General features: G+C 34.5%; 2 protein-coding genes across 4 annotated transcripts in view; one reads left to right on the top strand and one right to left on the bottom strand.

Moving 5' to 3' along the window:
* Window positions 1–12,834, top strand: part of LOC113397657 (E3 ubiquitin-protein ligase goliath-like) — an 88,720-nt gene extending 75,886 nt beyond the window's left edge. For 2 of the 3 annotated variants that reach the window (XM_026636079.2, XM_064218448.1), the window contains exons 5-13: window positions 4,458–4,590; window positions 5,085–5,111; window positions 5,842–5,959; window positions 6,508–6,579; window positions 9,326–9,408; window positions 9,784–9,880; window positions 10,713–10,793; window positions 11,131–11,225; window positions 11,453–12,834. In XM_026636079.2, coding sequence (XP_026491864.2) covers window positions 4,458–4,590; window positions 5,085–5,111; window positions 5,842–5,959; window positions 6,508–6,579; window positions 9,326–9,408; window positions 9,784–9,880; window positions 10,713–10,793; window positions 11,131–11,225; window positions 11,453–11,534 — 788 coding nt within the window. In that variant the 3' untranslated portion in view covers window positions 11,535–12,834. The remainder of the gene's footprint in view (window positions 1–4,457; window positions 4,591–5,084; window positions 5,112–5,841; window positions 5,960–6,507; window positions 6,580–9,325; window positions 9,409–9,783; window positions 9,881–10,712; window positions 10,794–11,130; window positions 11,226–11,452) is intronic. The other variant, XM_026636080.2, reaches the window with a different exon arrangement.
* LOC113397656 (histone acetyltransferase KAT2A) lies at window positions 12,826–26,521 on the bottom strand. The gene is made up of 20 exons (XM_026636078.2): window positions 26,285–26,521; window positions 25,012–25,190; window positions 23,831–23,960; window positions 23,237–23,382; window positions 22,607–22,831; window positions 22,183–22,232; window positions 21,750–21,915; window positions 21,272–21,410; window positions 21,050–21,133; window positions 20,776–20,936; window positions 18,869–19,001; window positions 17,438–17,510; window positions 17,054–17,129; window positions 16,449–16,593; window positions 15,699–15,859; window positions 15,227–15,304; window positions 15,001–15,126; window positions 14,790–14,880; window positions 13,768–13,894; window positions 12,826–13,418 (listed from the first exon to the last, which is right to left on the bottom strand). The coding sequence occupies exons 1-20, from the start codon at window positions 26,361–26,363 to the stop codon at window positions 13,352–13,354; spliced, it is 2,436 nt and encodes an 811-aa protein (XP_026491863.2). The 5' UTR covers window positions 26,364–26,521; the 3' UTR covers window positions 12,826–13,351.
* Between the last annotated feature and the right edge of the window lie 1,430 nt (window positions 26,522–27,951).

The raw sequence follows: 27,951 nt of genomic DNA, 5'->3' as shown, positions 1-27,951 counted from the left end.
ATCGAAAATATATATACGGATATATATGGACCAATCAATAGATTGATCTTCAATCTCTACCCCAATAACGAAATGGAACTGTCACAATATTATTAATAAACAAAAATTATATCTGCCAATCATCATATTACACTTAAATCCTTTGATGTCATGCCATCCTAGTTATAATAGAAATATTTTTGTATTCTTTTTTTTTTTTTTTTAAAGTATTTAAAAACGTCTATTCCTATCATCTGTAGGGATAGATCTTTTAAACATTTACGAACTCTTTTTTTTTTGAACGGATTTATTGCGGATTTCATCAATAAGGAGTGGCAGTAAGCAGTGGTTTAAATGTAAAAAAATAATATTACAGTAGAAATAAACCTAGAATTTCAAGTCTCCAAGGCGGTAAAAAAAATTTTTTTTTTCTTTTATTGTACCCGAGGGAAGCCGAGACGAGTAGCTTGTCTTATATTCTGTTATACTCACTAAGAATAATTATTAAAAAATATGTTTAAAAACAACGTGCACGAAATAGTTTAATTTCATCTTCAAAATCGATCGATAGGTTATTGACACTCGTATTTTTTTAATATAAAATCAATTTTCTTATTTACGATTTGTCGTTAAAAAAATAGCTTATTAAAAATATTTGCACGTTCTACAACATCTTGATAAAACCTTTAATCTTAATAAAAAAAAACTTTAGATTACGTTTATTATGTTTCGGCCGGCATGGTATAGGGCAACGCGGGGTTCAGGTGCAGGTTCGCCTGCTGTAAATTATCCTATGCAGATCTTTTAAATTGGCCGTCTTGGTTGGAATTATATTTGAATAACCACTTGTAACAGTTAACCAGTAGTCAGTTGTTTAATGTGTGTATTCAATTTTATTTTTCTACCCACATCAGCGAGAACATTGCGATCGTCCTTTGTTTTGTTGCATGCGTGAGTTTGTGTGTGTAATGTATACACATTTAAATGTAAAAATTACGGTGTTTGTCATATCTGTACAATTACAATTGAGTAAATATTAACGAAATGAAATGTCTAAATGGCTAGAATTCGTCCTGAGCCCTAGGAGTCAGGATCGATCCTGCGACTTTTTACCACGCTAGGCGGCTTTAAACCATTGCGCTATTGACGCTTCATACTCATAAACAACAGTCTCATAGCACAGCACTTATAGCAAGCATTAGTTTACCTTGGCAATGAAGCCGGGTCATGAGGTCGATCGCTTACACGGGTTAAGTATTAGTCACGCAACTATTTACTACGTTTATACCTATTATAAAAAAGTATATATATAAAAAAAAAATATCCCGCTGAGTTTCTTTCGCCGGTTCTTCTCAGGTCCGAGGTGTTAAATTCCGAACCGGTGGTAGATTTTTGACTATCAATAAGCAAGTGTAAACACTTCTATATTGAATAAAGATTTTTGACTTTGACTTTGACTATTGGACTAGTCATCTACACTTCTCTATCTAATCATGGGATGATTCCCGTGATGAAACTATTTCCATAACAAATTTCATCTAAATCGGTTTATCATATTAAGTAGGGATGTAATCGGATATCATTTATTTAGTTTATAAATTCGTCATAGGAATGGAATACATTATTAAATACGAAAAGTTCATATTTTACATGTTTTTTGAACTTCGTTATATCATCGGTTCTTGAGTCAAAGGAATAAGTAACTTTTTTAATAAGTAATTTTTCAACTGTACTGGGAAAAGTTCGAATTTCCTTTAAAACATCTTTAATTTCTTCTTTTCTTTGATCGAAATAATTATATCTTTTTAGATATATACTTTAAAAACATATATGTAATAATTCTTTATAGTAATTAATAGTCTTGTTAAACTTTCACATCTGTGATTTTTATACGAGTTTTATTTGTTTTTTATGAGTTTTATTCCACCAAACCGCATTGGAGCAGCATGGAGGAATATGCTCCAAACCTTCTCACAGGGAGAGGAGGCCTTAGCCCAGCAGTGGGAAACTTACAGGCTGCTAATGTTATTTGGTTTTATATTTTCGTTGTATTATTTTGCTCCGTTACTTTAGAGAATTGTATGAATACACCACTAATTCATATGAGTAGATGTTTTTTGGTAAAGTCTAACGAAAGCAAAATACACGAAACAGTTCGTTTCCCTCCGAGACGGTTCAACTATTATATAAGTTGGCACGCCTCACAGTTTCATAAACTTTAAGTTTAATGTGTTGACGTGACAAGCGTGACATTTATATGTATGTTTGTAATTATATATACATTTTATATAAATACTAATTTTATTCTTATATTTTTCCTATTTACGTTGCGTCTTTGTGATAAGGCTGGATCCCACGCCGACGAGGTTAATGCGGAGATTAGAGGGACTTTCATTATAGTCAGGACTACGCAATAATAACTTGATAACATCTGTGCTAATTTATATTAACTGTGAGATAAATGATAAACAAAATACTGATATTTAGTAACTTGTACAAACCCTATAATAATAATATATATTCTCATGAGCTGCTTTAAATACGTCAGCTATGAACACTACATTTTTTGTACTGGCTTAACAATATAATACAGAGAATTATTATATAGAAACAACATTATATGACAAAATATTTTATTCAGTGATGGGTATTCCATACGTAAATATGACTAGAGCAAATGTATTCATTGCAATCAACAATTTATTACTCATTCTATAAACAATTGATAAATCAAAAATATTACAAAAAGTCCAAAATACATTCGTATCATTAAAAAACTAAATTTATATAATTATACTAATAAATATTCCTTATTCCTGTGTTGTCAACGACAGTTGATAAGTAGAAATTAATTGAGTTCAAGTAATAGGGACCAGGAAAAATATAAGAAGGTAAATTAGTAAATAAGCCATATCATTTTATTATGTTTATATTTTAAAGTTGTGTCGGTAGTATATTTCATTGTTTGAGTATGACTAAAAACTTTTTACTGGGTTTCAATTTAACTGTGCCATAAACAAAATTGAGGCAAAACAAAGACTTATTCTTTAAGCATTCTTACACCCGAAAAAAAAATGAGATGAGTAGGTATATGTAATGTATACCAGTCTTTTTTTTTTTCTACTTCTACTCTGTGTGCACAGCGGCCTGATATTTAAATATACTATATCAATTGAATCTAATTGGTAAATCGACCTCACTTGTGAACAATACAGTTCTTTTTCACCGCGTGTGAAAGGGAGGGCACTTTTCGTACCCTATATAGTTTCCTGTTTCATACCCTACCAAAAACAAATTTTGTACAAAATTTAATAATGATTCTTAAGTAGTTAGACGCGTAAACGAAATAAACAAAAAAAATACGTTATGTTGTAAACAGCCCACAATCACAGATAAAAAAAGACTCAGTTCACTTCCTAAATCTTTAATGCGTATTTAATGATATTCCCATCGTAATATTCCAAGCAATATTAATATCTGTACAAAATTAGCTGATACGTCTAAACGACACGTTAGAATAAGAGATAACATGAAATAATCATAAATGTGGCAATCAAACGCCTCGTACAAATCCAAAATGCATTGAATTAACATTTGAACATTTAGTTATAATATCTATACGTGATTTTAAATCATTTGATTAGTTTTATATGACCTTAAGTTCAAGATAAGCTATCTGAGATTAAATATGATAATTATGCAACTACGTTTCCTTGTGTTATCAATCTTATCGCATGTTATGAAAGGCAATAAAGGTTCCGGTAATCTTAGATTGATTTGTTAATTTGAATTAAATGGAAACGTAATATGAATCTTGTTGTAAATCATTACGGGCTTCGATTGGGAGTGACCTAGTAGCTGTGACGTATTACCCTAAAAGTTATACTGGATGTCATACCAAATTCTTCGTTTACCTTCTACGTCTAAACTGCATGAATGGGATATGGTAGACCGTACCGTTCAGTCTTCTCCAACGTACGTGGCATTAGCGAAATATTCTGTTCCCTCTCGTCGCAAACGCCACTAAAAAGGTTATGGTAACAAATAACGTTCCCCTGAGATCAACTCTCCTTAGGAAAGCTTTTAGTGGTCCTGATAAAGATCTAAACTGTATGAATGGGATATGGTAGACCGTACCATTCAATCTCAATCGTGTCTTCTCCATCGCACGTGGCATTGGCGATATAATCTGTTCCCTCTCGGCACAAACGCCACTAAAAAAACGATATGGTAACAAATAACGTTCCTCTGAGACCAAATCTCCTTCGGAAGGCTTTTCATGGTCATTTGCTTAACTGTCACCATCATTAAATAAGATTATCACATGCGCATTCGATGGATGCGCTTTCTTTATGTAAGGAATCGTTAACGTGCGGTACTTAACACCCTCTACTTAAGATTTGGTCTTTACTCTGACAGGAACAAGCCATACCTTATGAATAATATAGTTGTTATAAATGTCAAATTGTTTGTTCCAGGAAATATAAGCGCCGTGTTCACGTACAAGTGGAAGGGCGAGGAGATCGCGAAGCTCGTGGACAACGGTACAAAGGTCATGATTGCGATCATCAAGGGACGCACTTTCACTCACATTAGCAGCAACATTAACAAGTTCGTATATAGATATATTTTTATTATTAAATATGTCTGCTTTAAAAATATGTTAAAAGTTCTTAATCGGTTTTTTGTTTAGGTGTTTATTTACATTTCAGTGATTAAAACAGGAAAGTTTGAAATAAACAAGTTTTATTATTATAATAACATAATAAATATAACTTGTTACAACATTAAAATAATTCAACATCCTGTTTCCATTTATGACAAAAATAACCATTCTATCACCTAATATATACTGTACCGACATGCTATATGTTTTGTACATATAAAGTCGGTTTATTGGCTTTTTTTGTTGTTGTGAACACGTAATTGATTAAAAAAAAAAATGATTCTATTTTCAAACTATATTTAAAAAGCTGATGAATCTTTGTTATCCGTTAGTGTGTTCATTCATGAGTAGTTTGTTTATTTATGCGTTTTTTATATTGTTTATATACATATGCATACTTTTCTTTTTTCTTTTAATTCGCATCCTTTCGACGAGTCAGCGCGAACGAGACGGGTTCTATTTACTCGTATGTACAAGACAGAGATAGATATATTTTTTTTGTATTATGACAGAAATGCTAGAACATAACCTACACGATATAGTAGAAGATTTTTATTTTAATATACTGTTTATACTAGAATGCTACCCGTTGAGTCTGCGTACTTTTATTGGGACAACATTATCCAAGTATTTTACTTCAAAAACAACAACTTAACTTGGGCTAAGATTTGAAGTATGTTTGTTAAGTATTAATTCTACTGTATTATCTATGACATTGTTATGTAGTCACTTAAAGTTTTTTTTTTTCGTAATAACTATATTAAGCTAAACTTGGCTAAGTATGAATACACGTACATCATAGAACATATTTTGCTATATAGGTTATAACTATGTAGATGTAGAAATAAAATATATAAAAAATAAACATGTTTACTAAGTAATGTTTTAGAGTCAGGCTATTGACGAATAGGTAAATAGGCTTTGTTGTCTTCAGACACATTTGACTCGTTGGGTCACTCGATAGTAACTGATCAGAAACCCCCATAGACCCGATGGCTATGCGCCACCACGCTCTTCAAATCGGAACACAAGTATTGCTGTTTATCGGTAGAATATATCATGAAGGGATGGTACCCAGCCTGGTTGCACAAAGCCCTATCACCAAGTCAAATTAACGTTAAAAGTAAACTAAGAAATCTTTTACCATAAGATAAATTTTTAAATTAAAATATTTGCTATTTCATTTTGATTTCCAGGACGTCAGTTCTCTTCGTCTCGATATCCTTCATAGTTCTGATGGTCATCTCGCTGGCCTGGCTTGTGTTTTACTACATACAGCGTTTCAGATACATACACGCCAAGGACCGACTCTCGGTAAGTTTATTATTAATGCAACAAATATTGAAATAAAAACGTTTTTAAAAACAAACTTTCATTTTATACATTTCCAAAAAAAGGTTATTAACTTTCGAAAACATTCTTAAATTGTATGTAATTTTTGTTCCGAATATTCGAAAGCACCTTTGCAACAATTAAAAAAAAAAAAACATTTTTTTTAAATTAAGAATGTTTTAAAATGATTATGTTGTTTATGTATAACAAGTATCTAATGTACAATCAAATAATATAAATATATTATGTTCTTTTTTTTATTTGAAATAGGTAGACTGACTGTCAAATGGGCCACCAGGTGGTAAGTGGTCACCACCGTCCATATACATTGGCACTGTATGAAATGTTAACCATCCCTTACATCGTAGTGGCTGTAGTACGCTCATTCACCTTATAAACCGGAACACGACAATACCACAATATAGAGAACGAATATACTCTGTAACAATACTATGGATCGCTGTTTGGTAGTAGAATATGTGACTATGTGTTGCGTATTAAATTTAGTTCGAATAAAATTGATTTTACAGAAACGACTATGCTGCGCTGCAAAGAAAGCGCTGTCGAAAATACCCGTCAAGAACTTGAAATCCGACGACAGGGTGAGTAAATTATTTACATATTTATTATATAGATACTAGTTGTTTCCCCGCCTTTGCATTTTAAGAGTTAGTCGTCAGTATTTAGGTACAGAAAATCAAGTGTCTGGGGTTCAAGCTTGCTTCATATCAAATTTCATCCAATTCAGTTCAGTGATTTGACAAGGAAGGCGTAACAGACAGACAGAAACAAACTTTGCATCTATAATATTAGTATAGATAAAATATCAAGTATTCATAAAACTTATAACATTTCTTTTTTAGTTGATCAATTATATCTTCCTAATTTATATAGACGTATCTCCGTTATATGTGCTACTACTGGGTGGTTTTCTTAGAAGAGTGAGATGTTACAACACTTAAATCTTAACCAAACATTACGGTTCGTAATTATGGTTCGTAACCGGAAACGCGTTAGACGCTTCGTTTTTCAACCATCACAGTAACTCTAACGCTTATATATATAAATATTGACATAAATTGCTAATAAGTTACGAAATAATTTGTGGCATGTCATCCATTCTGCCAAGCGATCCATTGTGTGATTACTGTCTCAGATCCACAATTGTAATAAATTAAATTAACCGTATTAGAATCGTAAAACTATACATAAGCAAGGTCGATTTATGTTTAGTCTGTGCCTACAGGGCCGTAATTCTACTAACAATTTGAGAGTTTATCGTAATCGAATCACGTCATGCCGCTTCCTGATTCAGTTGCGGTTCGGTTCTTTTCTTAAATTATTTTATATTGGTAGGCGGATGAGCACAAGGGCCGCCTGATGGTTAGCGGTCCCGACGCCCATAGACAATGGCGCTGTAAGAAATATTAATCATTCCTTACATCGCTAATGCCAACCTTGGAAAATAAGATGTTACGTCCCTTGTGCCTGTAGTGACACCAGCTCACTCACCCTTCAAACCGGAATACAACAATACTGAGTACTGCCCTTTCTGCTGTAGTATATGAGTGGGTGGTACCTACCCAGGCGGGCTTGCACAAAGCCCTACAACCAAGTTAAAGTTGGATCGAAATCGTATCGTAACCGATATAAATAAGTAGACTTGACCCTCAGGTACGTTTAAGCTGACATTAATTTTTGCGAGGTATAGTTGAAGTTGGATCGGAATATAATCGGGAACGTAGCATTACCGTTACGTTAGTAGAATTGCCCCAGTATTCGATATCGGTTTTCACCTCAAGCGATACTACACTTGTATTTTCACATCGATTTGATAACACAAGTAATTTGTTATGTAATTGTTCCCTTCGACTATCCACGTTCATATAACAGCTGCAGGACTAAGTCGATAGCGATTACCGTTTTCCTTATTTATTTTTATTATCTATATATATAATACCACTTTATTGTTGTTGCCTTGTTTTTGCGTAGTTAAAAATCAATTACAGAATTCCACCTACACAGATATCAGATATTTAAAAACACGCGGTAAAAATAAAAGATTGTGTAGATATGACGTTTGCATTCGACTTTTCACGAGAATTTAAATTGCTGGAATTCAAAATTGGAAAAAGACGTTGTCGACAATGGCTTATTTTTAAGCGAACACTCTTTTTGAAGCAATCAGTCGACCGATTGACTGATTAATTTGGACGAAAGCGAATTTCGAAAACGGTCTAACCTCCTATCAAGTAACTCATATCCTATTAATATATGTCTGAAAGAATAATATGTCTGAAAGAATTCGTTTCTGACCGATTCGTGACCGAATGGCCGATTTCAAATTAAAGCTTCGAATTTGCGATGAAAATATTGTCGTTCATTTGTCCTTTGACAACGAATATTATAATTTCAATTTTTTTTATATCCTCATATATATTACATCTTTTATTGGTCTATTACTAGTCTAGTTCTATGAATGCGTGTAGAAATCCTACACAATATTTTCTCTTACCATTGAGCACTGGAATAAAAAAATTATGCTTAAAAAATATGCATATTAATGCTAACTCATTTTGCTCAATACGAAATACTGCGTTCATACAAAGTTGCTGGTTCATTTTTAATAATGACTTAAATTATAACATTAAAAAACTTGATTATTTTTTATACAACAAAATATACAAATCAACAAAATTATATTGTCGTTTTAGCTCATAGTCTTATAGTTTTTTGTGATGTTATGTGGTGTTAGATGCTGATTAGATAATGTTATTTTGTCTAGACTTCATACTGAATTCAAATCATAATACATAACAAAGACTTGTGTCAACAAACGATAAACTATTAGGTCAAAGAGTGCGAGAATTCATTTTGAAATTTTAATATTATATATGTAATAGGATCAATAAAAAGTTTTTGTGGAGTGATCGTTCAGACTATATTCTTCATTTATTTAATAATAAACTAGCTGAACCTTCGGCTTTACCCGCGCAAAATTTATAAAACACATACTTCCAATCCCCGTTTTACCCGCTTAGGGGTAGAGTTTCGTAAAATCTTAGCGGATGTCTACACCCTATAAGGAACCTACCTGTCAAATTTCAAGTTTATTGGTGTTATAATTTCTAAGATTTCGTGATTAATCATTGAGCGGTATTTCGCTTGTATATGATTATTATTTATTGGCAATAAAATGGTTTACAACTATAAATTAAATATATATACTTAGTTATTACTTTTCAGAATTGGTCCATCTGTTCGGTATGGTCGTATATCAAAAAAATCACAAAATATTTCGCACTTCCATTATAAGTCAGATTAAATTATTGTATTTTACTATTGCAGGAAGTGCAGGGTGATGGCGAGTGCTGCGCGATATGTATAGAGCCTTACAAGGTGTCGGAGACTCTCCGCTCCCTGCCTTGTCGGTGAGTGTCGTACTTCTGGTCTCATTCCTTTCATCTAAAGACGTATTAATGGCCGATAGTACTGAATTAGTACGGTCAGATAAAACATTAAATATATTTTTTTTATTATATTATACTCTTCAAATGATGTTGAATTCAATAAAGTTTTTTTATCAATGTTTATCATGTTACATATACATATATATAATTGATGTAATAGTTATTTCGAATAAGTGTAGAAATTCACATTGATTGAGCGAATTGAGTGCGGATGAGACGGCACACCATTTATAAATCCTTAATATATTGGTTTAAACTAATTTAAATGTATAAAATATATTAATTATAACTAAATGAATGAAAAATCTCAATTGGCTACAATGTATTGTTTTCCAGACACGATTTTCACAAGAATTGCATCGACCCGTGGCTGTTGGAACATCGGACGTGTCCTATGTGTAAGATGGACATACTGAAGTACTATGGATTTGTGGTGAGTTATGTTGTATATATGTTATACATATGATTTTTAAAATATTGCGTCGTGCGTTCCCGTATTCAATAACAAAAGGCAGTGAAGATAAACGATTTTCATAAACCATGCAATTAATATATTTTATTTAAATACAACACTATTTAAATATACTACTTATATACAATTTAATTTGACTTCTTAAGATCAAAATAACTTTGGCGACATCCAAAAAGCTATATTTAACGAAACTATAATGAATATCGTAGATTATTTAATTCGACCAATGAGGTCACGTCAATTCAAGGTCAAAGTTGTTGATTGGTCTTTACTTTTGTTGCCACTGGAATCGGGTAAACGTTGATGGTATTATACCAGAAATCATGATGCAAGAGTCAAGAACTGTACTGTTAAATTAAATTGTATAAACGATGCGTGAACACAAAAACACGAAAACAAAAAAATAACATCAATTGGATTTATAAGATCTTATATAGTCTATTTCAATCGAAGAAGGAATGAAGACAAAGCTTAGATTTACGTATTCCCTGCGATTTGCTTCGAAATTAATTTAATTTAATAATTAAATAAGGTCCATTTAACTAAAGTTCCGATAGCAGATTTGTCTACGCCCAAAACGCCATTTTTTGAAAATCCATAATAAATATAATAGACTATTCAAGCTCTCGACCAACGACATCGCGTCAATTCGAAGTCAAGTGTTATTTATTTGGCTTTTATCCTCTTGTGGTTGGAATAGACTATTGACAGTATCCATACATTGATATTTATAAATGTGGTATCAACCAGAGATCTAAGTTAACTTTTGAAAATGTATGTATGCTCATCTCAGTTCACGGGCAGCCAGGAGAGCATCCTGCAGCTGGAGGCGGACGACCCGCGCGCCTCGCTCGGCCGGCAGCCGCTTACGCTGGTACGTCTCTCTCGCCACATTCTCACCTTCATACTATTCAAATGCAATTTCTTACTGTACAAGAAAAGTAATATAGCAGATTTATATAACTTACCTTTCTTATTATGATTAACAATGACGGTGTGGATATTGTTAAGCCGGCTCTGCTCTATGCAGTGGACTTCCCTGTACCCCTTGACCAATTTCTAGTTTTTACCCTGTTTTGGCAGGCAATTACCTCCCTACCTAATGCATAATCCGGCCCCTCTCATCGTAGAATGAGTGGGTGGGATCTACCCAGACGGGCTAACACAAATCCCTGCCACCAAGTATGTACATGACCCCCGCTTGTCCGCAGCTGTCGAGCGAGGATTCGTACTCGGAGGCGGGCAGCGCACGCAGCTCGCGCTCGGCGTCGCCCGACCACCTCGTGGCCGCCGCGGAGCGCACACGGTTCGGATACACATATTTAAATATATATTCTTAAATGCTTTTTTTAAATGTCGTAAACAAATGGATTCATTTATAAAACCACATAATTATTGAATACCAATGTTTTTTATCTATCGATTCCTATCAAAAAAGATAGTCCAACTTTTGTTCTAACTTCTCGCAATAAAGCATCTCGAATAAATGATCGCTTGATGTGTACAATAAGTGATGAGCAGCGTTGCTCGCAGGTCCTGCGAAGGCTCGCCCGCTCACAGCGAGCGCTCGCGGGAGGTCGGCGACCCCGCCGGCGCCGAGCCCGCTCGCGCCTGAGCCCCCTCTCCCACCACCCCGCCCTGAGCGAGTGACCCCGAAGTGATGTGTTCATTAAAGAAATCACCACTCAAATACTCAAAAAGTAAAAAAAAATGACTTCCAGTGATTGTATCGGTGGATGACGAGTGATATTTTTTTTATTATAATGGACTATTTAGTTGTATGATCTAGCTTAGATAGGAAACACCGCGACTCCGCCTAGTCAACTTGTGTCCTTTGTAACCGTTACGTTTGTGCGCTTCCATATCGACATATGTAATATGTAAGTGTTGCTATTAACAAAAAAATCCATCCCTTTGAGTGTTGCCATAATTGATTTCTGCTAGAATACATATCGTACGTTCATTTTATGAGATTACGTATTTGAAAATAAATATCGCTATGAAATCTCAAAATACATACGACTATGTTAGATTAAATATATGTATATGTATATTAAACCTCGAAGCGCACGAGCGGAGCAAAACTAACTGTACTTAAAGAAGTATAATTAAATATTTAAGCCAAAATAGTTATAAATTTAAGGAGACTTCTTTTCGTGCAGTTTATGTATTAGTTGTGCAGTTGTTATACGAGCCCTCGAAATTGTACTTAACATATTTGGATGATCTCATAATTGTATCCTTAATTTTGTTTTTCAAATCACTTTGAATGTTTGTAACGCGTCGGTTGTGGCCCTCCTCTAACCCATTGTTGTAAATGTCCGTCCAAGTTTGTAATTAACTTTCTTTGAACTTGAGCTCCCAGATAAAGTTTGTTGTTTTTCTCCCTCGATGTGATAACTTAGGATTTGATAATCACGTAAAATATTTACGTCGCTAGACATTGTTTTCTCTAGGGCTTACTCGACCATTTCAGTTGCTAGGAACAGCGGTAGGACTGTACTTTGTAATAATTTCGTGGCTCTAAGTTGTAGTTTATTAAATCTAGTCTGAAATGAACTACGAATTATATCGCTTTTGAGACCTATGTACCTAAATGTGCCTAAATTTTCGGTTCTATTTACAATTATTAACCAAAGTCACAACTATTATCTAAAAGCGATGTCTTTCGTTCGAACATTATATTTAAGAATAAGCTAAGTGAGCATTTAAGTTATGAATTACGATACCATTTAAGGTACTTATTATAATAAAATCCACTGGATTTAATATTAACAAGGAGACTGGTATGTACTTTATGTAACTACAGATATTGCGTAAAAATATATTTACATTCCTTTCTTAAAATGTTCTAAAATCGTACTCCCGAGTGTGTACAACATGTGTTGAAATAAAAACCAATACAGTATTGATAATTGCGTTTTATTGTAATATAACTGCAACTAAACTACGAGGCATTCATCACCGCCTACATAAGTATTATATACTTGATTAATACACTTTCTCAGAGGAGACCAAAGATAAGAACTCGCTCGATCCATAACAAGGGAACAGGTAAGCGGTTGTCTAATAAACAATTTAATTCGTTTCAGACATTAATCTAAACATTTTCTAATCCCCTTTAACATTATTATTATAAGAAATTCCCTATTATCACAATTAAAGGACTACAATCAATATTACAAGTGCAAAGATTTACATTTTAATATTTTACCTCAACGACGATAACGTTCATATTTCAAAAACTATTTCGATACGACTTAAGTCTAATCCTTATATTTAGATAAATTAAAGTATACGAGACCGTAAATTATTTACAAGGAATTAAAATTTTCAATCTATTTGTCATTTATTTATCGTTCAGACGACTTCCGCGATCCCCTGAGCAGTGCACAGCTCCTTGAGGAAGAAATCGTCGAAGTTAAACTCCGATCATTTCTCCCAGAGACCGCCTTCCTTCATCTTCGCTTGGAAGTATTTCTCAAGGGTGTTGGCGCATCTGTAAAAGCAATGTTTTTATATATTTAATGGTGTCAAAATCAAAAATAAACTGCAAAGTAACGTTCCGTACAAAAGGCTATTATTGTCGGTAGGCGGTTAATGGCTCGAGTTAATTTGAATAATACGATCATGAACTTTAGAAATCGTCCCACTGAATACATAAATAACTTCTCTGGGATAGAAACAAAACAGATTGTAACATTCAAGTGCTATGTGTTAATGAGCATGTGTATACTTAGAATTTACGAAACATAATTTAAAAAAAAATTTACAGTAATATAGAAAAAATGGTAAAAGTCTAGAAAAGTTCACAAAAGCAATGATACAGTGAAGTTCCGAGCTCGTACCTGTAGTAGTCCGTGTCGGGCGAGTTGTAGAGGCGGCAGTTGGAGAAGATGCGCGCCATGTCGGCCGCGAACAGCCGGCGCGACGAGTAGTAGCGCGCCTTCAGCCGCTCGCCCACCGTGCGCAGGTCTGCACCGAGCATTATAGTCAAACAATCAACAGTTTTAAATCAATATAGAAGCGTTACACCCACTTGTTGACTATCAAGAAAAAAATCAACCTTCGGTTCGGAAAGAAACACCTCAGACCCGTGAAGAGTCGGCGAGAGAAATTTAACTGACTTAATGAAGTACTCGTATCGGTCCTCTCCTATATAATAATCTCTCGCTTGTCTCACAGCTAGCTTAAACGGCAATCCATGGAGTTGAATCCCAGGTCGGACTAACAGAATGTATTGAGTTTATCTGTCGAGCAAGTTGGCGACCACGAGCGTGTGCCACGTTAGATCTATCTCCAGTCGAATTGTCGTTATCGTTCGTATATTGTGGAGAATACTCACGTGCGGAGTCGGCTGGTTTTCAAGATTAGCAGACGTAGTCGAGATTATAATATAAGTTTTTCATTTTATAATAGAATACCAAGTGAGCTTAAACAACGACCATCACGAGAAATGAACACTGTAATACATACTATTACACGTAGTTAATCTAAGAAATCATGGATGGATCTAAAATGATGAATGATCTTATGATCTGTTGCCCGTAATTACACCGGCTCACTCATACTTCAAACCCCAAAATATTATTTTTGATACAAGGAATTGCTGTGTGGCAGTAGAATTATTCATGAGTTCGTGGTACGAACACATACCAGAAAAATAATTAACTATTTATTTAGAAGAATAATTGGGCATTTATTCCATCACTTGTTGTCGGTTTTTACACATTTCAAAATTTCTTCCGAAACTCATGTAATTCATAAACTATTTCTTATGTAAATTAAAAGTTTGTAACTAACTTTTTTATTTATTTATAATTTTTATAATTTATAAACATCAGTCAGTATTCATGATCCCATTACTTACCCATTGGATATTTGATGTGGTCATAGTAGTCCGGTACTTCAGTTTTATCTACAGGTTTTAAAAATGGCCAAGCCGCTGCGTGGTTCTTGACCTGAAAGAATAAACGAAAATTAAAAAATAAACATTTAAAATGTATAATTCATTCATAAACGGTTGTGTGTGTGTGTGTGTGTGTGTGTGTCGTGTGTGTGTGTGCGTGCGAGTGCGTTACCGCGTGCAGCACGGCTCGCAGGGCGGCGGGGTCGGCGTCGGCGTCGGCGGGCGTCCGCGCGGCGCGCACGTCCCGCCAGCCCGCCTCGCGCACGCCGGGGATGCACTCCACTGGGATACTGCGCACCTGACAATGGAATCAGACGGTCATGGTTCGAGTTGGATGAACTTGCTTTAAGACTGAAAATTATTATTGTAGGTAATATTACAAAATAAGGTGAAATTACCCCCTCTTTAAAACAATTTAATCCAGGGTGTATTTTCCGTACTTCTTTTTGTCGCATATCGATCAATTTCTTCACTATCTGTAAAAGGAAAGAATATTTTTTGAGACACAATGAAAAAACGTATACTGTATTGTACTCTACTATCGCAAGATTGTAATAACTTTGTCTCGTTGATTTAGTCGTAGATAATAAAGCTGTAGATTCGGAGAACATAAATTTAAATCCATCTGATTATGACAGTGAGGGAATGGAGTGCATTTGAGATTACACTTGTGTTTGAAAACATACTTGTGCACTATTATATGCCTTGTGCGATCGGCATATTATAGTGCACATAAAGAAAAATATGAATGTTGGCCGGTAGATGTTGCGTGGGCGGTTCCCACCCAGGCGACAGTATAAACTCCTAGAACCGGTAGTATATATATAAACCATATGGTAATCAAAAGTCGTGACTCATAGTTCCCCATACCTCCTTCTGCCGTCGGATGACGGCTGTGAAGTGAGTGTACACAATGCGCGGGTTGAGTTCGCAGTGCATGAGAGTGGCGCCCTCGTAGTCCTTGATATATCCGGAGAACATGGCGCGAGGCAACTTGATATCCTTGCTGAAGCCCTGCTTCTTGAAATAACCTAAATAAAAAAAAATATGTATGTTATATTGTTAGCCGTTATCCTATTAGGGGCAACGCAGTGTGCCATCTATTCTTCTTCACTCTATGGAATAATTAACGTCATAATTTCTTGGTCGGTCGCTTTGCTGCTAAGCGTTTTTCTACTGAGACATTATGACGAAGCCGAGGACCTCTTTAGGCTAGAAATGGTACAGACTACAGACATCACTAAACTTATCAGATAATTTGTTTTAGTCTCACTTTAAACGTGCAAACGAACCCCTTCTTATGGCATTTTAACCTGTTAGGAAAATGTCAAATCACAAAAGAAAAGTAGTCAAACTGTCTATGAGAAATTCTCAATGTCTTTGTCAGTAGTAGATTAGTATTATCTACAATATTTGAGAGTACGACAGAAGGCTAAGTATGCTTAGGTATAATAATAATATATAATCAATATAGTTTGGCAAAACTTTAAAAAAAATACTAGAATAGTACTTTTCTTTTATTATTTAGTTAATTATAATAAAAGAAATATTTTTTGAGATATATGAAGTATGGTGTGTATCAAGTGTATGTGAAGGGATTAATCTGAAAAAAACAATCACCAATAGCAAATTCATCAGCGAACGTAAGGAAATGAAGGATGTTGTTCCTGATGTGGTAATCCTTGAGATGGTTCATTAAGTGTGTTCCGTATCCCTTTACTTGCTCGTTCGACGTCACAGCACAGAATACTATTTCACTGAAACCCTGGAAATATAAAAAAATATTCAAAATCGAAATGTTATAATTTCGTATCAAATCAAGTCCGATTACTATAAGCAGTAGCAGCAGCAGACGATTTATTTTGCTTACGGATAGTAGAATAGGCGTTAACAACATTTTATTTATATATCATGTTCAAACACAGTCAATCAGTCAATCCGTTACACGTAGACTTCTGATCTTTGAAAATATTTCTTGAATACAGTAACCAGGCATTAATGACTGCCTTTCATAGCATGGTTTTAAAGCGCATACTGGGACAATTGACATTTTTAAATAAAAAAAAAATACTTAAAAAAAAACATTTTTATTTTGATTCAGTTTATTCACTCACTACTAAGAGATAACAAGGCACATTTCTACTTTTGTTGAGTAGTAAAAATAAAGTAGTATGTGACAGTGTTATATATTTTTATTAATATAATATAAAATAATTATAACTTACCTGTGAATGGAAAGTTCTAAAACAAATACCACCGATTGGTCTTCCTTCTTTAATGAGAGCCAGAGTTTTGTGTTTCCTGGAAGTTTATTAACATTATAAACTCATCTTGGCTCGTTAGTGACCTTGAGAATGAATCATTTTTTTGACTTTTTGAGTCGAAATCGTCGTCCTTCGTCGAAGCAGATCGAACACACAAGTTGAATTAATATTATTTATAGTTTATATTTTGTTTATAGGCGTTCCAAGTTTTGTAATTTTTGTCGTTTTAACATGGTAGTTAATTCTGTCAACAGATTGCATTTTAAGGAGAATACTGAATTTTTACACAGCCGATGGCCAGTAATTGTTTTCGAAAGTTAACATTTAAATTAGGTTAGTACTTACGGATCAAACACTAATTGCGATATGTATTCTTTAGTCATTTCTGGCAGTTGATGTGAGAATACATTATGGAGACCTGGAAATGAAAATATATCGTTTTTGACAAGGAAACAAATACTCTTAAAACTAATATAATCCATTAAATAATTGTTTAATTTTCTTATTTAAAAAAGTCGGCAGTGTTACTTTTTGCGCTTCGAAAAGAACGTAAAGCTTGAGATGCTGGGACGTACTATCTGGTTGTGACGATGTTACAAGAAAGAAACAGAAGATGAAGTAAGGACATAACTGGGTTTGGAGACACCACGTCTTGATGGTATTGATTTTATTGAAATTATTCTGCAATTACAGGTATAGTAGTAGTACCTATAAGGAGACCCTACACGGTGAATCAATAAATTTCAAATAATATAAACTTAACAAATATATACTCTATTCCAACTATAATAGGAAAAAAGCCAAATAAACAACATTTGACAACAAATTGACGCGATATCATTGGTCGGGAGCTCGATTAATCACTATGGCGGAAAAAATGGCGTTATGAACATCGACGAAACTGTTATCGGAATTTTGGAAGTAAAATTAAAGTGGAAATAAGTTGTTAAATGCAATAGTGTTGTATTATAAATAAATATATATTAATTATAAACTCTTAATAGTGCACAATATCGCTGATTTAGTAGCAAATCGCATCAAATACTCTAAGGTTTGTTTATCTTTTTTCCTACTTCCATTGGAATAGACTATAATATAATTTGTATTTTGTTGCTGTCTTTACTCTTAGTCGTCTCAGACACACATAGGCATCTTGTAAGCATGAACGTCACTCACTCAAACTAATGCGTGCCGATATTGATCGGACGTGGGAAGACCTTAATCAGTAAATAGAACTATATAGATAGCGTAGCTCTATTGTACTTTATCGGAAACCTCGCGTATTTCAAATGAAATCAGTTTTATTCAAGTAAACTTCACAACGAAGCGTTTTTGAATCGTCGATATTAAAAAACTACCAACATTTCGGAAAGCAGCCTCCAGCGAGAAGAAACGGCAAGAAACTCGCATAGTTGCTCTTTTCAAATAAACAGATTTACAATGCTGTTTTTTTTTACAAAAATTAGTGTCCGGTGATGGAACCCGAGCTAAATCCAGGCGTTTTTTTCTAAAAAGTACACATTTAATGAATAATAAGACTTAGTTATTAATTTAGTCTTAATAAACTTTTTAAATTTCGTAAATGGTAAATTGGTTACATTTTCCGGTATCTTATTATATATGCGTATACCATTGCCCAAAAACGTTCTCCGTACCGTATGCAAACGGAAAGTAGGGGTTACAAGTTTATTCTTATTTCTTATATTAATAGTATGTATATTTAAATAAATTATATTACATAAATAAATTATATAAATAAATATTACATATACTCACCAATTAGCCACAGCATGGTCTGTTTATTAACCGGTCCCGTTAAAGAGTTGCCGATGACGTGAAACTCAATCAGCTTTCGCTGTTCTTCCAACTTGGCCGCTTCATCTCTTGGCGCCTGCATTTGGAATAAGGCCTGTAAAATTATTACGAGTACATGAATAACAACAGAACGTCCTGTTCAAAACGATTTAGGAAATGTTTCATATAACTTCCTCCTGTATTATTCACATACACACACAGACACACACAGACACGCAAATTTTCATTACATAAATAATACATTCGGGAATATGGGGATCAATGTTGTATATAGTATTATACTAAGACTTAATAATGTTTCGATAAAAAATAAAACTTCACTAATAAACAAAATAATCCTTAAATATAAATAAATTTAAATGATTAATTCTATGGAGAAATACTAAAAATCTCTCTCTTCCCTACCTAATGTTACTAGTTTGTGCTGTATTAGAAGGCAATCTCTGTAGAGATTATTGCGGAGATAAAATTTGACCAACATCGATAAGATAACTTTAGATTATGAATGAATATTTAGGAACTACGTGTTTAGATGACTGATAAAGTATTTGAAAGGGATTTTAATAAGCTACTGTGTATTTGTCATGATTGTAATTATATGAAATCGACATACATTTTTATTTTTTTTAGAATAAATAAATAATTTGAATAGTTTTACATATTTTAACTACTGTGCTACTCACTAGAACGCGAAATCGCGTTTAGTCAACAGATTTTTACAAATATCGAAACCTATGAAAAGGTTTTTTTTTTAATTGCATTGTAAGCTGACAACGTTTGTTCGTACGTTTTACATTTGTTTTTTTTTTACAGCCATAGCGCCGCTCTCTGCCCGGCCAGTAACTTGTTTCCGCTCTATAAAATTAATTATTTCTAAAAATCTGCTTACGCTATTAATATATAAGATTTTATGTTGGAAGATATGACATAGTTTAGTATCCTTGTTTTTTTTTTATTTTATAAAAGTGCGCGTCTGCAGTACTCACGTCGGGGCCGCACATGTAGTGCGCGACCTAGGCTGTACGTCAGTGCGCGTCTGCAGTACTCACGTCGGGGCCGCACATGTAGTGCGCGACCTAGGCTGTACGACAGTGCGCGTCTGCAGTACTCACGTCGGGGCCGCACATGTAGTGCGCGACCTAGGCTGTACGACAGTGCGCGTCTGCAGTACTCACGTCGGGGCCGCACATGTAGTGCGCGACCTAGGCTGTACGACAGTGCGCGTCTGCAGTACTCACGTCGGGGCCGCACATGTAGTGCGCGACCTAGGCTGTACGACAGTGCGCGTCTGCAGTACTCACGTCGGGGCCGCACATGTAGTGCGCGACCTAGGCTGTACGACAGTGCGCGTCTGCAGTACTCACGTCGGGGCCGCACATGTAGTGCGCGACCTAGGCTGTACGACAGTGCGCGTCTGCAGTACTCACGTCGGGGCCGCACATGTAGTGCGCGACCTAGGCTGTACGACAGTGCGCGTCTGCAGTACTCACGTCGGGGCCGCACATGTAGTGCGCGACCTAGGCTGTACGACAGTGCGCGTCTGCAGTACTCACGTCGGGGCCGCACATGTAGTGCGCGACCTAGGCTGTACGACAGTGCGCGTCTGCAGTACTCACGTCGGGGCCGCACATGTAGTGCGCGACCTAGGCTGTACGACAGTGCGCGTCTGCAGTACTCACGTCGGGGCCGCACATGTAGTGCGCGACCTAGGCTGTACGACAGTGCGCGTCTGCAGTACTCACGTCGGGGCCGCACATGTAGTGCGCGACCTAGGCTGTACGACAGTGCGCGTCTGCAGTACTCACGTCGGGGCCGCACATGTAGTGCGCGACCTAGGCTGTACGACAGTGCGCGTCTGCAGTACTCACGTCGGGGCCGCACATGTAGTTGGGGTCGGAGATGGTGGCGACGATGTCGGCGACGGTTCGCTCGCTGACGTCATCAGCTCCGTCGTCGAGCCTTCTCCGCTTGCCGCCCTGGTCGCCACTGCGCTCGTTCGCCCGCTTCAGCCCCTCCTGCTTTATCGACCCTGAGAACGAGGAGATTATGACATTTTGATGCGGTCGATACTTGTACTGCAAACGTGATTCTAGAATACGTTCAATTCGTGCTTAACGCGACATAGTTTTATGTCAAACGTACCCGATGAAAGCGAGACAGTAGTGAAACCATCCTTACTGTCTCCGGACGCCGTGACTCGCTCGAACTCACCAGCGCGTCTTCCTGCTGGAGAAGCACAAAATACCTAATATTTAAACATTTATTAATTACTTTTCAACATTGTTTTAGCTATTCTAATAAGTATCGAAATAGTTATTTAAACAGACGGATTTTAAGATTTAAAGTTATATGGATTTTACTTACTAGTTTTATTATCTATAATGGCTTGTAAGTGTACGGGTGGCATTTGCTTAAAGTCAGGATCCCAAATGGGCGAGTTCGCGCTGAATATTTCCTCTTCCAGAAGACCCAAGAAACGCGGAAAGTGGTTTAAGACTAATACCTAAAAACAAATTCAATTATGAATTCTTATAAAAAAGATTTTTTGCTTTATTTTAATGTTACGTAAAAAATACATTAATAACTATAAAATAAAAGAGATGACAAAAGGACAGCGCAGTGGTTAACGTGATTTTCTGCTTTGTGGTCAACTACTCATGATAATACATATATGCGTCAGCACTGTGTCACTGGTCCCAGTTTAGAGTTGTAATTGTTTTTAAAACTCCAACAGGGTATGAAGATGACTATGACAGAGTTTCACATTTTTAAACTTGGTCCTTCGAGCCGGAGTCAAATCATATAGACATGATATTATAATCAATCTACGCATCGTACTTACTCTCTTCTCCGGCGGCATCCTATCTCTTTCGGAATGACATTTATCCATTAACTGTCGACAGACCGACTTGAAGACAGCTCGTAGTAAAGTCCGTCCGAATACTATGGATGTTTCGTAATGCGGAAGAGAGTCGCAGAATGCTGGCACGTGGCAGAAAACTAACCATCTGATAAAATAAAACACTCCATTAATATTCAATAATATAATATGTAATAACATTAATGTGAGAGTAATTGTCAGTGATGATGAGTTCAAAGTAACACCTTAGCTTTAGGATTTATATTAAGTTAAAATAATTACTGGCTTATTATCATTTGGCAGTTTTATACAAGAGCAATAATTGTATTCATTTTTATTACTTAAAAAAAAAAAAAAACAATATGAGCAATGTGTAATCTTTTAAAAATAATAAATAAATATAAGGTGATGTTACCTTGTATAATTAATTTGGTACGCTGATATGTCCTCTGGGTTTGAAACTTGCTGTGAAAATATAGATTAATTCAATAAACTGTTTGGTTATTTATATATTATACATTTAAATGGCAATATAAATTAATAACAATATTTATTTCCGTATTTCTTTAATTCCATTGCATAATTTTTAGTTGAAACATATTTCAAAATTATAGCGAGGTTGTTAGTCACCAATATTACTAACAAGCATTAATTAATATAATGTAACAGCCAGTGAGTGGCTTAAAGGGGTTTATTATACTGCCCTGTTACAATGTTGGATACTCACGTGGCAGAATTTCATCTGACCCATATGGGTTTTAAGATTGTTTCTGTTGCCTCTGGTATAAATAATAAATACAAATAAAGGTGCGGATTGTAAAATAAAATGTTTATTTTACCAGTTTCCTAACGCTGGGTGTTTCAAAATTCCAGTGATTGAAACAATGTAGAAACATCTTGGCTAGGTCGTACATGGTCTGCCATTCCCTCTGAGGTAAAGTGTTAAACTTGTATAAGACAAAGTTCGTGATAGCCTTCGCTATGGAGGGTCTCTCGAAGGGAGGCTGACCGAGGGGACCTTCAATGCGAGGCTGGCTTCGAGAGAGAATACATTTGCGCAGGAGCTGTAAATTAATACTAATGATTAAAGAGGCATATACTGCATGTAAGGTTTCCATATTAGTACAGAATAAACATATATAATAATTATATATATTACTGAATATGTGCCTTATATGTACTTAAAATTATTGATTGTAAACAGATGAAATGTAAAAGCAATATTATTGTAATTAAAAAAAAAACAGCGAATTGGACTTGCATTTATCATTTATCAAAAAAGTCTTTGCTGCAGTCAATCATTGCATAAATGCAAATTTCAAAATATCACGTGATGATTTTAGTATTATAAAAAGAAATAATTCTGTAGTCCGGTGCTATAAATAAAAAAGTCTTTGGCTTATTTAGTTCTAGGCCATAGAATTATGTTTTTATAATTTTAATGAGTAAATAAAGATTTGTTCACTCACTTTAAACAGATAATAATAAACTCGCTTTGTATCATGGTCGTCCTCTCTGTGCATGGACATGAATATATTTTCTACATCGACCACTGCCCCGAGGAGCCGATTAACCTCCGCGGCCGAGAGTGCTTCTAACTGAGTTACATGTTTTTCTAAAAAAGAACACAGTCAAGTTACTAAAAATAAAAGAGCACCCTAACATGCGCTTTCAAAATTGTCATTTGTTTTGGAATTTTTCTTCTAGCAAATATAACTGGCATAAAGTCTGGTTGTTTATATTAATTATAACTATACAATAAAAATGTAATGAAATTTAAAGAATTCTAATTCCACAGTTTACATATGGCTTGATCTAATATAATAGATCTACATTTATTGGGAATGCTCTTAATATTTGTACAATAATTTTTACTATATATATATATATATATTGTAGATGTAGGCAGGCAGGCAGACAAGACTAAAACAAATTGTGTTAATAATGCACATTAATCACCAAATTTTAGCATTTTTATGTATTATTTTTAATCTGTATTTTCTAGTTTAAAACTAATGACCCATTTGAACTTAATAGTGTACAGATCTACGAGTTTTACTCACCTAGAATATGGTTGCAGTTACGACAAAGATCAGTGAAACTGGCTATAGGTTGATTGTCTGTGCGATTATTTGTTTTACTATTTTGCTGTGGTAATGGGGTTTTCCAACCGGTGCAATTACAATCTGGTGTCTGTAATAAAAATAAGCACATATGAATGTATAGGCCTAGACACTTTATATCATTTATTTAACGAGCTTATTGACTTTATTAAATTCAGGTCTGGACTTGGTGTAGCTTGGAAAGATGTTCTCGATTAAACAAGTCATTTAATTGCTTAGTATCAAATTACTAGCATTAGTATTGTTCGATTTTCTGATGACAAAGAAGCTATGTTTTTTATGTATTTTTTCTTGATGGTCTTATCTCATAATATTTGATATAGCATGTGAAATCATGTAATAAAAGTACATGATAAGCCATTTAATGCATCCAAGATAAAAATTAAAATATACTTTATTCAAGTTGGCTTTTACAAGTACTTTGGAATTCATCATCATTATCGCGTTTTTACAGAACCATATTAAGAAAAGCTACCACCAGTTCTGAATGTAGATTCTATGGAGAAGAACCAGCAAGAACTCAGTAGTTATACTTTCTCATTGCAATGGTTCTTTCCAGTAGGTATGCATTTATAATCCAAACAATCAAGTTCTATAGAATATAAGCCTTTTATTCCTTCTCGATAAAACATCCTCTATTATAATTGCCTTTGTAATATAGCTTGGTTTGTTGAATTGGATTCTAAGAATTATATTGCTAGCAGAATATTTTTACATACTAGCCATAATGATACACTTTTATAGTAAATTAACAGAAACTAAAGAATTATTGTCTAATATTTTTCATACAAGTATAGGGCTATATTGTTGGCAATAACTATTTACAATACATACATTTTAATTATGATCAAATTAAGGTGGGTGTTTCAAATGTAAGCCTTATATAGAGTAAAGTTATTAATTTAAACTTATTTATTTCATGAAAGTTAGTTGAAGCATTTACTAAAGGTATATATCAAAAATGAGTTGTTCATAATATTAATTATTTACTAGTAGTGACATCTATTGTTTGCTACACAATTGTGGTCTGTGCCTCAATAAGTGTTAGTCTGCTATAAAACACAAAACTGGAAGGTTCATTAATAAAAGGCAATAAAAAAAAATGCCATGAATAAACTCACTTGACAAGATGAATAAATTGCTAGCTTCAGCAGTTTCTTTGCATGTGGCCAGTTATAGACTTGCTGTTTCCTCTGTTGGATGCGTTGAAGGTTAGATTGCCTGGACGCTTGGCCTTCGCTACTTGCTGGAGTTGCTGCATTGCTTGACGATGCATCATCGGCATTTGCACTAGAGGTGGCTAAAATTGAGACGATTTATTAATAGAATTCTGTAGCGATTTTTTTGCCAATGTTACCTATTACAAAAATAGTCATGGTTATTCATTTAAAAATAAAATGAGTCATAATAAAAAAAAAATCTTTAATTTGTTAAATATATCTGCTTACAACCTAGCAATAGATGTGATTGCGTTTCGATATGTAAATATATGTACCTCCTCATCGAATTCCACAACATAATAATAAACTCAATTTTACTAGTTCATTATAATAGGTCTGAATAATGAAGTGTGTTAAAGGAACAACCAAACAGACTTACTTATTTAAATTTTATATTGTTACTAGCAATTACCAACCAGCTTTACAAAAAAGCTGGAACTATCTGTTCATAATTATAGATACACTAATACTATAACGATCAGAACAGATTGAGAAAGACATAAAATGAGATGAAATATATTTTAATATCTCAAACTGGACAATTCAGTAAAATTAAGCTTCACACCACCGAGATTGCAGAGTAATAGTTAATAAAAACTATAAGCAAAAGAAACAATCACTGTCTGACAATAACATGAATAAATTGGAATTTAATGATACAATAACATAGATTATATAAAAAGATAACCATGTATTCAAATTGTTTGAAAGTGTTTTAGTTTAATTTTTCTTAATTAGGTAAATCATGGATATAGGCAATCATCATAATCTTGAGTTGTATGATTTTTCATGACATATAAAAATTATGCTTTTTAGTTTTTCGAATTATTGTTTATTTTGCCGATTTTGTTATGCTTAATGTTTATTATTTTTATATTTTCTAAATGAAATAAGTTCTTAGTTTCTTTGGTAAAGAAGAGAAGTAGAAACTGCATACATGATATGTGTCAATAAATTTAAAACAAAACGAATATCTAAAATGATGAATGTAAACGAGAGCAAAACATATCATTTTGTTGTAAACGATATTTAAGGTAATATTTTTGAATGTACTGCGAGTTTATTCTACTAACTTCGAAATAGCCTTTTCTATAACCAAAACACCAATGGATATTATAGTAATAGTATAACCGATTTGATAAACATACAGTTTTAATTATGTATGTTTATTTACCTTCGTGTGTTTGAGACGAATCAGCGTCAGTTCGTGTCATGGCTATGTCAGCAATATCTTCTCCAAGTTGAGAAGACATAATACTAATATCATTAACTATTTAGATACTTTCATCTATGTACTAAATTAGAATAAATTTACGACACAAACCATTTTAAATATCTTTATTATGCACAAAAAAATACCAGAAATGCTAAAATGCATTCAGCAAATCGAGTAGACGCTAGCTTGACAGTTTGTGACATACTTTGTGACGTTTGTGATAATATGACATTTGATAGTACATCAAAGTTAATTTTTAAATACAGATATAAAAAACAAACCGGAAAATAAGAATAAAATAAAATAAAATATAAGCAAATTAGCATGAACAAGAATGGTCAACATATCTACTTAGATACCAAATTTATTTGTCCACACTCAAAATTAGAAGAATGTCCGTGGGTATTGTCATTTTGCGCTAAATATTACAAAACTCTGTATAATTTTTATGAAAAAAATATAAATCATGTTTGTTATTAATAAAATAAATATAGTATTTATTCTCCTGATCAACTGATGAAGAGAATTATTTATGACAATATGAATTCATTAAATGCATATATGTGGGTGCGCTAATTGACCTTGAGTTTGAGAAACTTTTAATTGTTTATTACTTTGTTTATGTTTATTGTTTTACTAAAAAGTTTATTCTTAAAAGTGAATACTGGACTTTACTCATATTTTACTTATAATTGAGAGTCATCAATTTGCAAAGCTTAAAAAAAAAGTTATCTATTTTCAGAATTCTTGCTTTTACTGAATAACTTTCCCACGTTTACCAGTGACGAAGAAGAAAAATGTTACGTTGCAATTGAAAGTCATGTTTATTTTTGTTTTCAATTTGGTCATATTTTAGGACCAGAAACTGTAATGAGAGCTGAGATGGCCCAGTGGTTAGAACGCGTGCATCTTAACCGATGATTTCGGGTTCAAACCCAGGCAGGCACCATTGATTTTCATGTGCTTAATTTGTATTTATAATTCATAACGTGGTCAGCGGTGAAGGAAAACATCGTGAGGAAACCTGCATGTGTCTAATTTCAACGAAATTCTGCCATATGTATATTCCACCAACCCGCATTGGAGTAGCGTGGTGGAATATGCCCCAAACCTTCTCCTCAAAGGGACAGGAGGCCTCAGCCCAGTGGGAAATTTACAGGCTGCTAATGTATGTATATATAAAACTGTAATGAATTTAAATTAATTTATTGTTCTACTTCCCAATCCCTCTCACCAGAGGCGCTTTGGGCCTTTTGGGCATTTTACCGTGAGGCCCCGACTGTTGGCCTGCCTATGCTGGCTGGCCAATCTCCCGGGATTTCCATCATATAGAGAAACCATCGATATTTACGGCGCAGGAAGAAGGTACGCACAGCGCCGACACTTTTCCCCCGGTGTTCTTGTGCTCATGAGCATATTGCCTTAGGCACTATCCTTATGCTACTTCTATCCGCTTTACGGACTTCTTATTTGACTAGACACCTTCACAGAAGGAGACCAACTCCATCTAAAAACAAATTATTAGAATTATAAAACAAAAAAATGATCACTGATGGCAGGTCGCATCGAGAGGCGTCGCCAATTATGCATGCCAGGAAAAGCCCTAGGATCCCCGAAGTGGCAAC

Source organism: Vanessa tameamea, chromosome 22, assembly GCF_037043105.1.
Source record: "Vanessa tameamea isolate UH-Manoa-2023 chromosome 22, ilVanTame1 primary haplotype, whole genome shotgun sequence".
NCBI lineage: Eukaryota > Metazoa > Arthropoda > Insecta > Lepidoptera > Nymphalidae > Vanessa > Vanessa tameamea.
The sequence above is the reverse complement of the archived record's forward strand: the minus strand, read 5'-3'. Positions and strand labels throughout refer to the sequence as shown.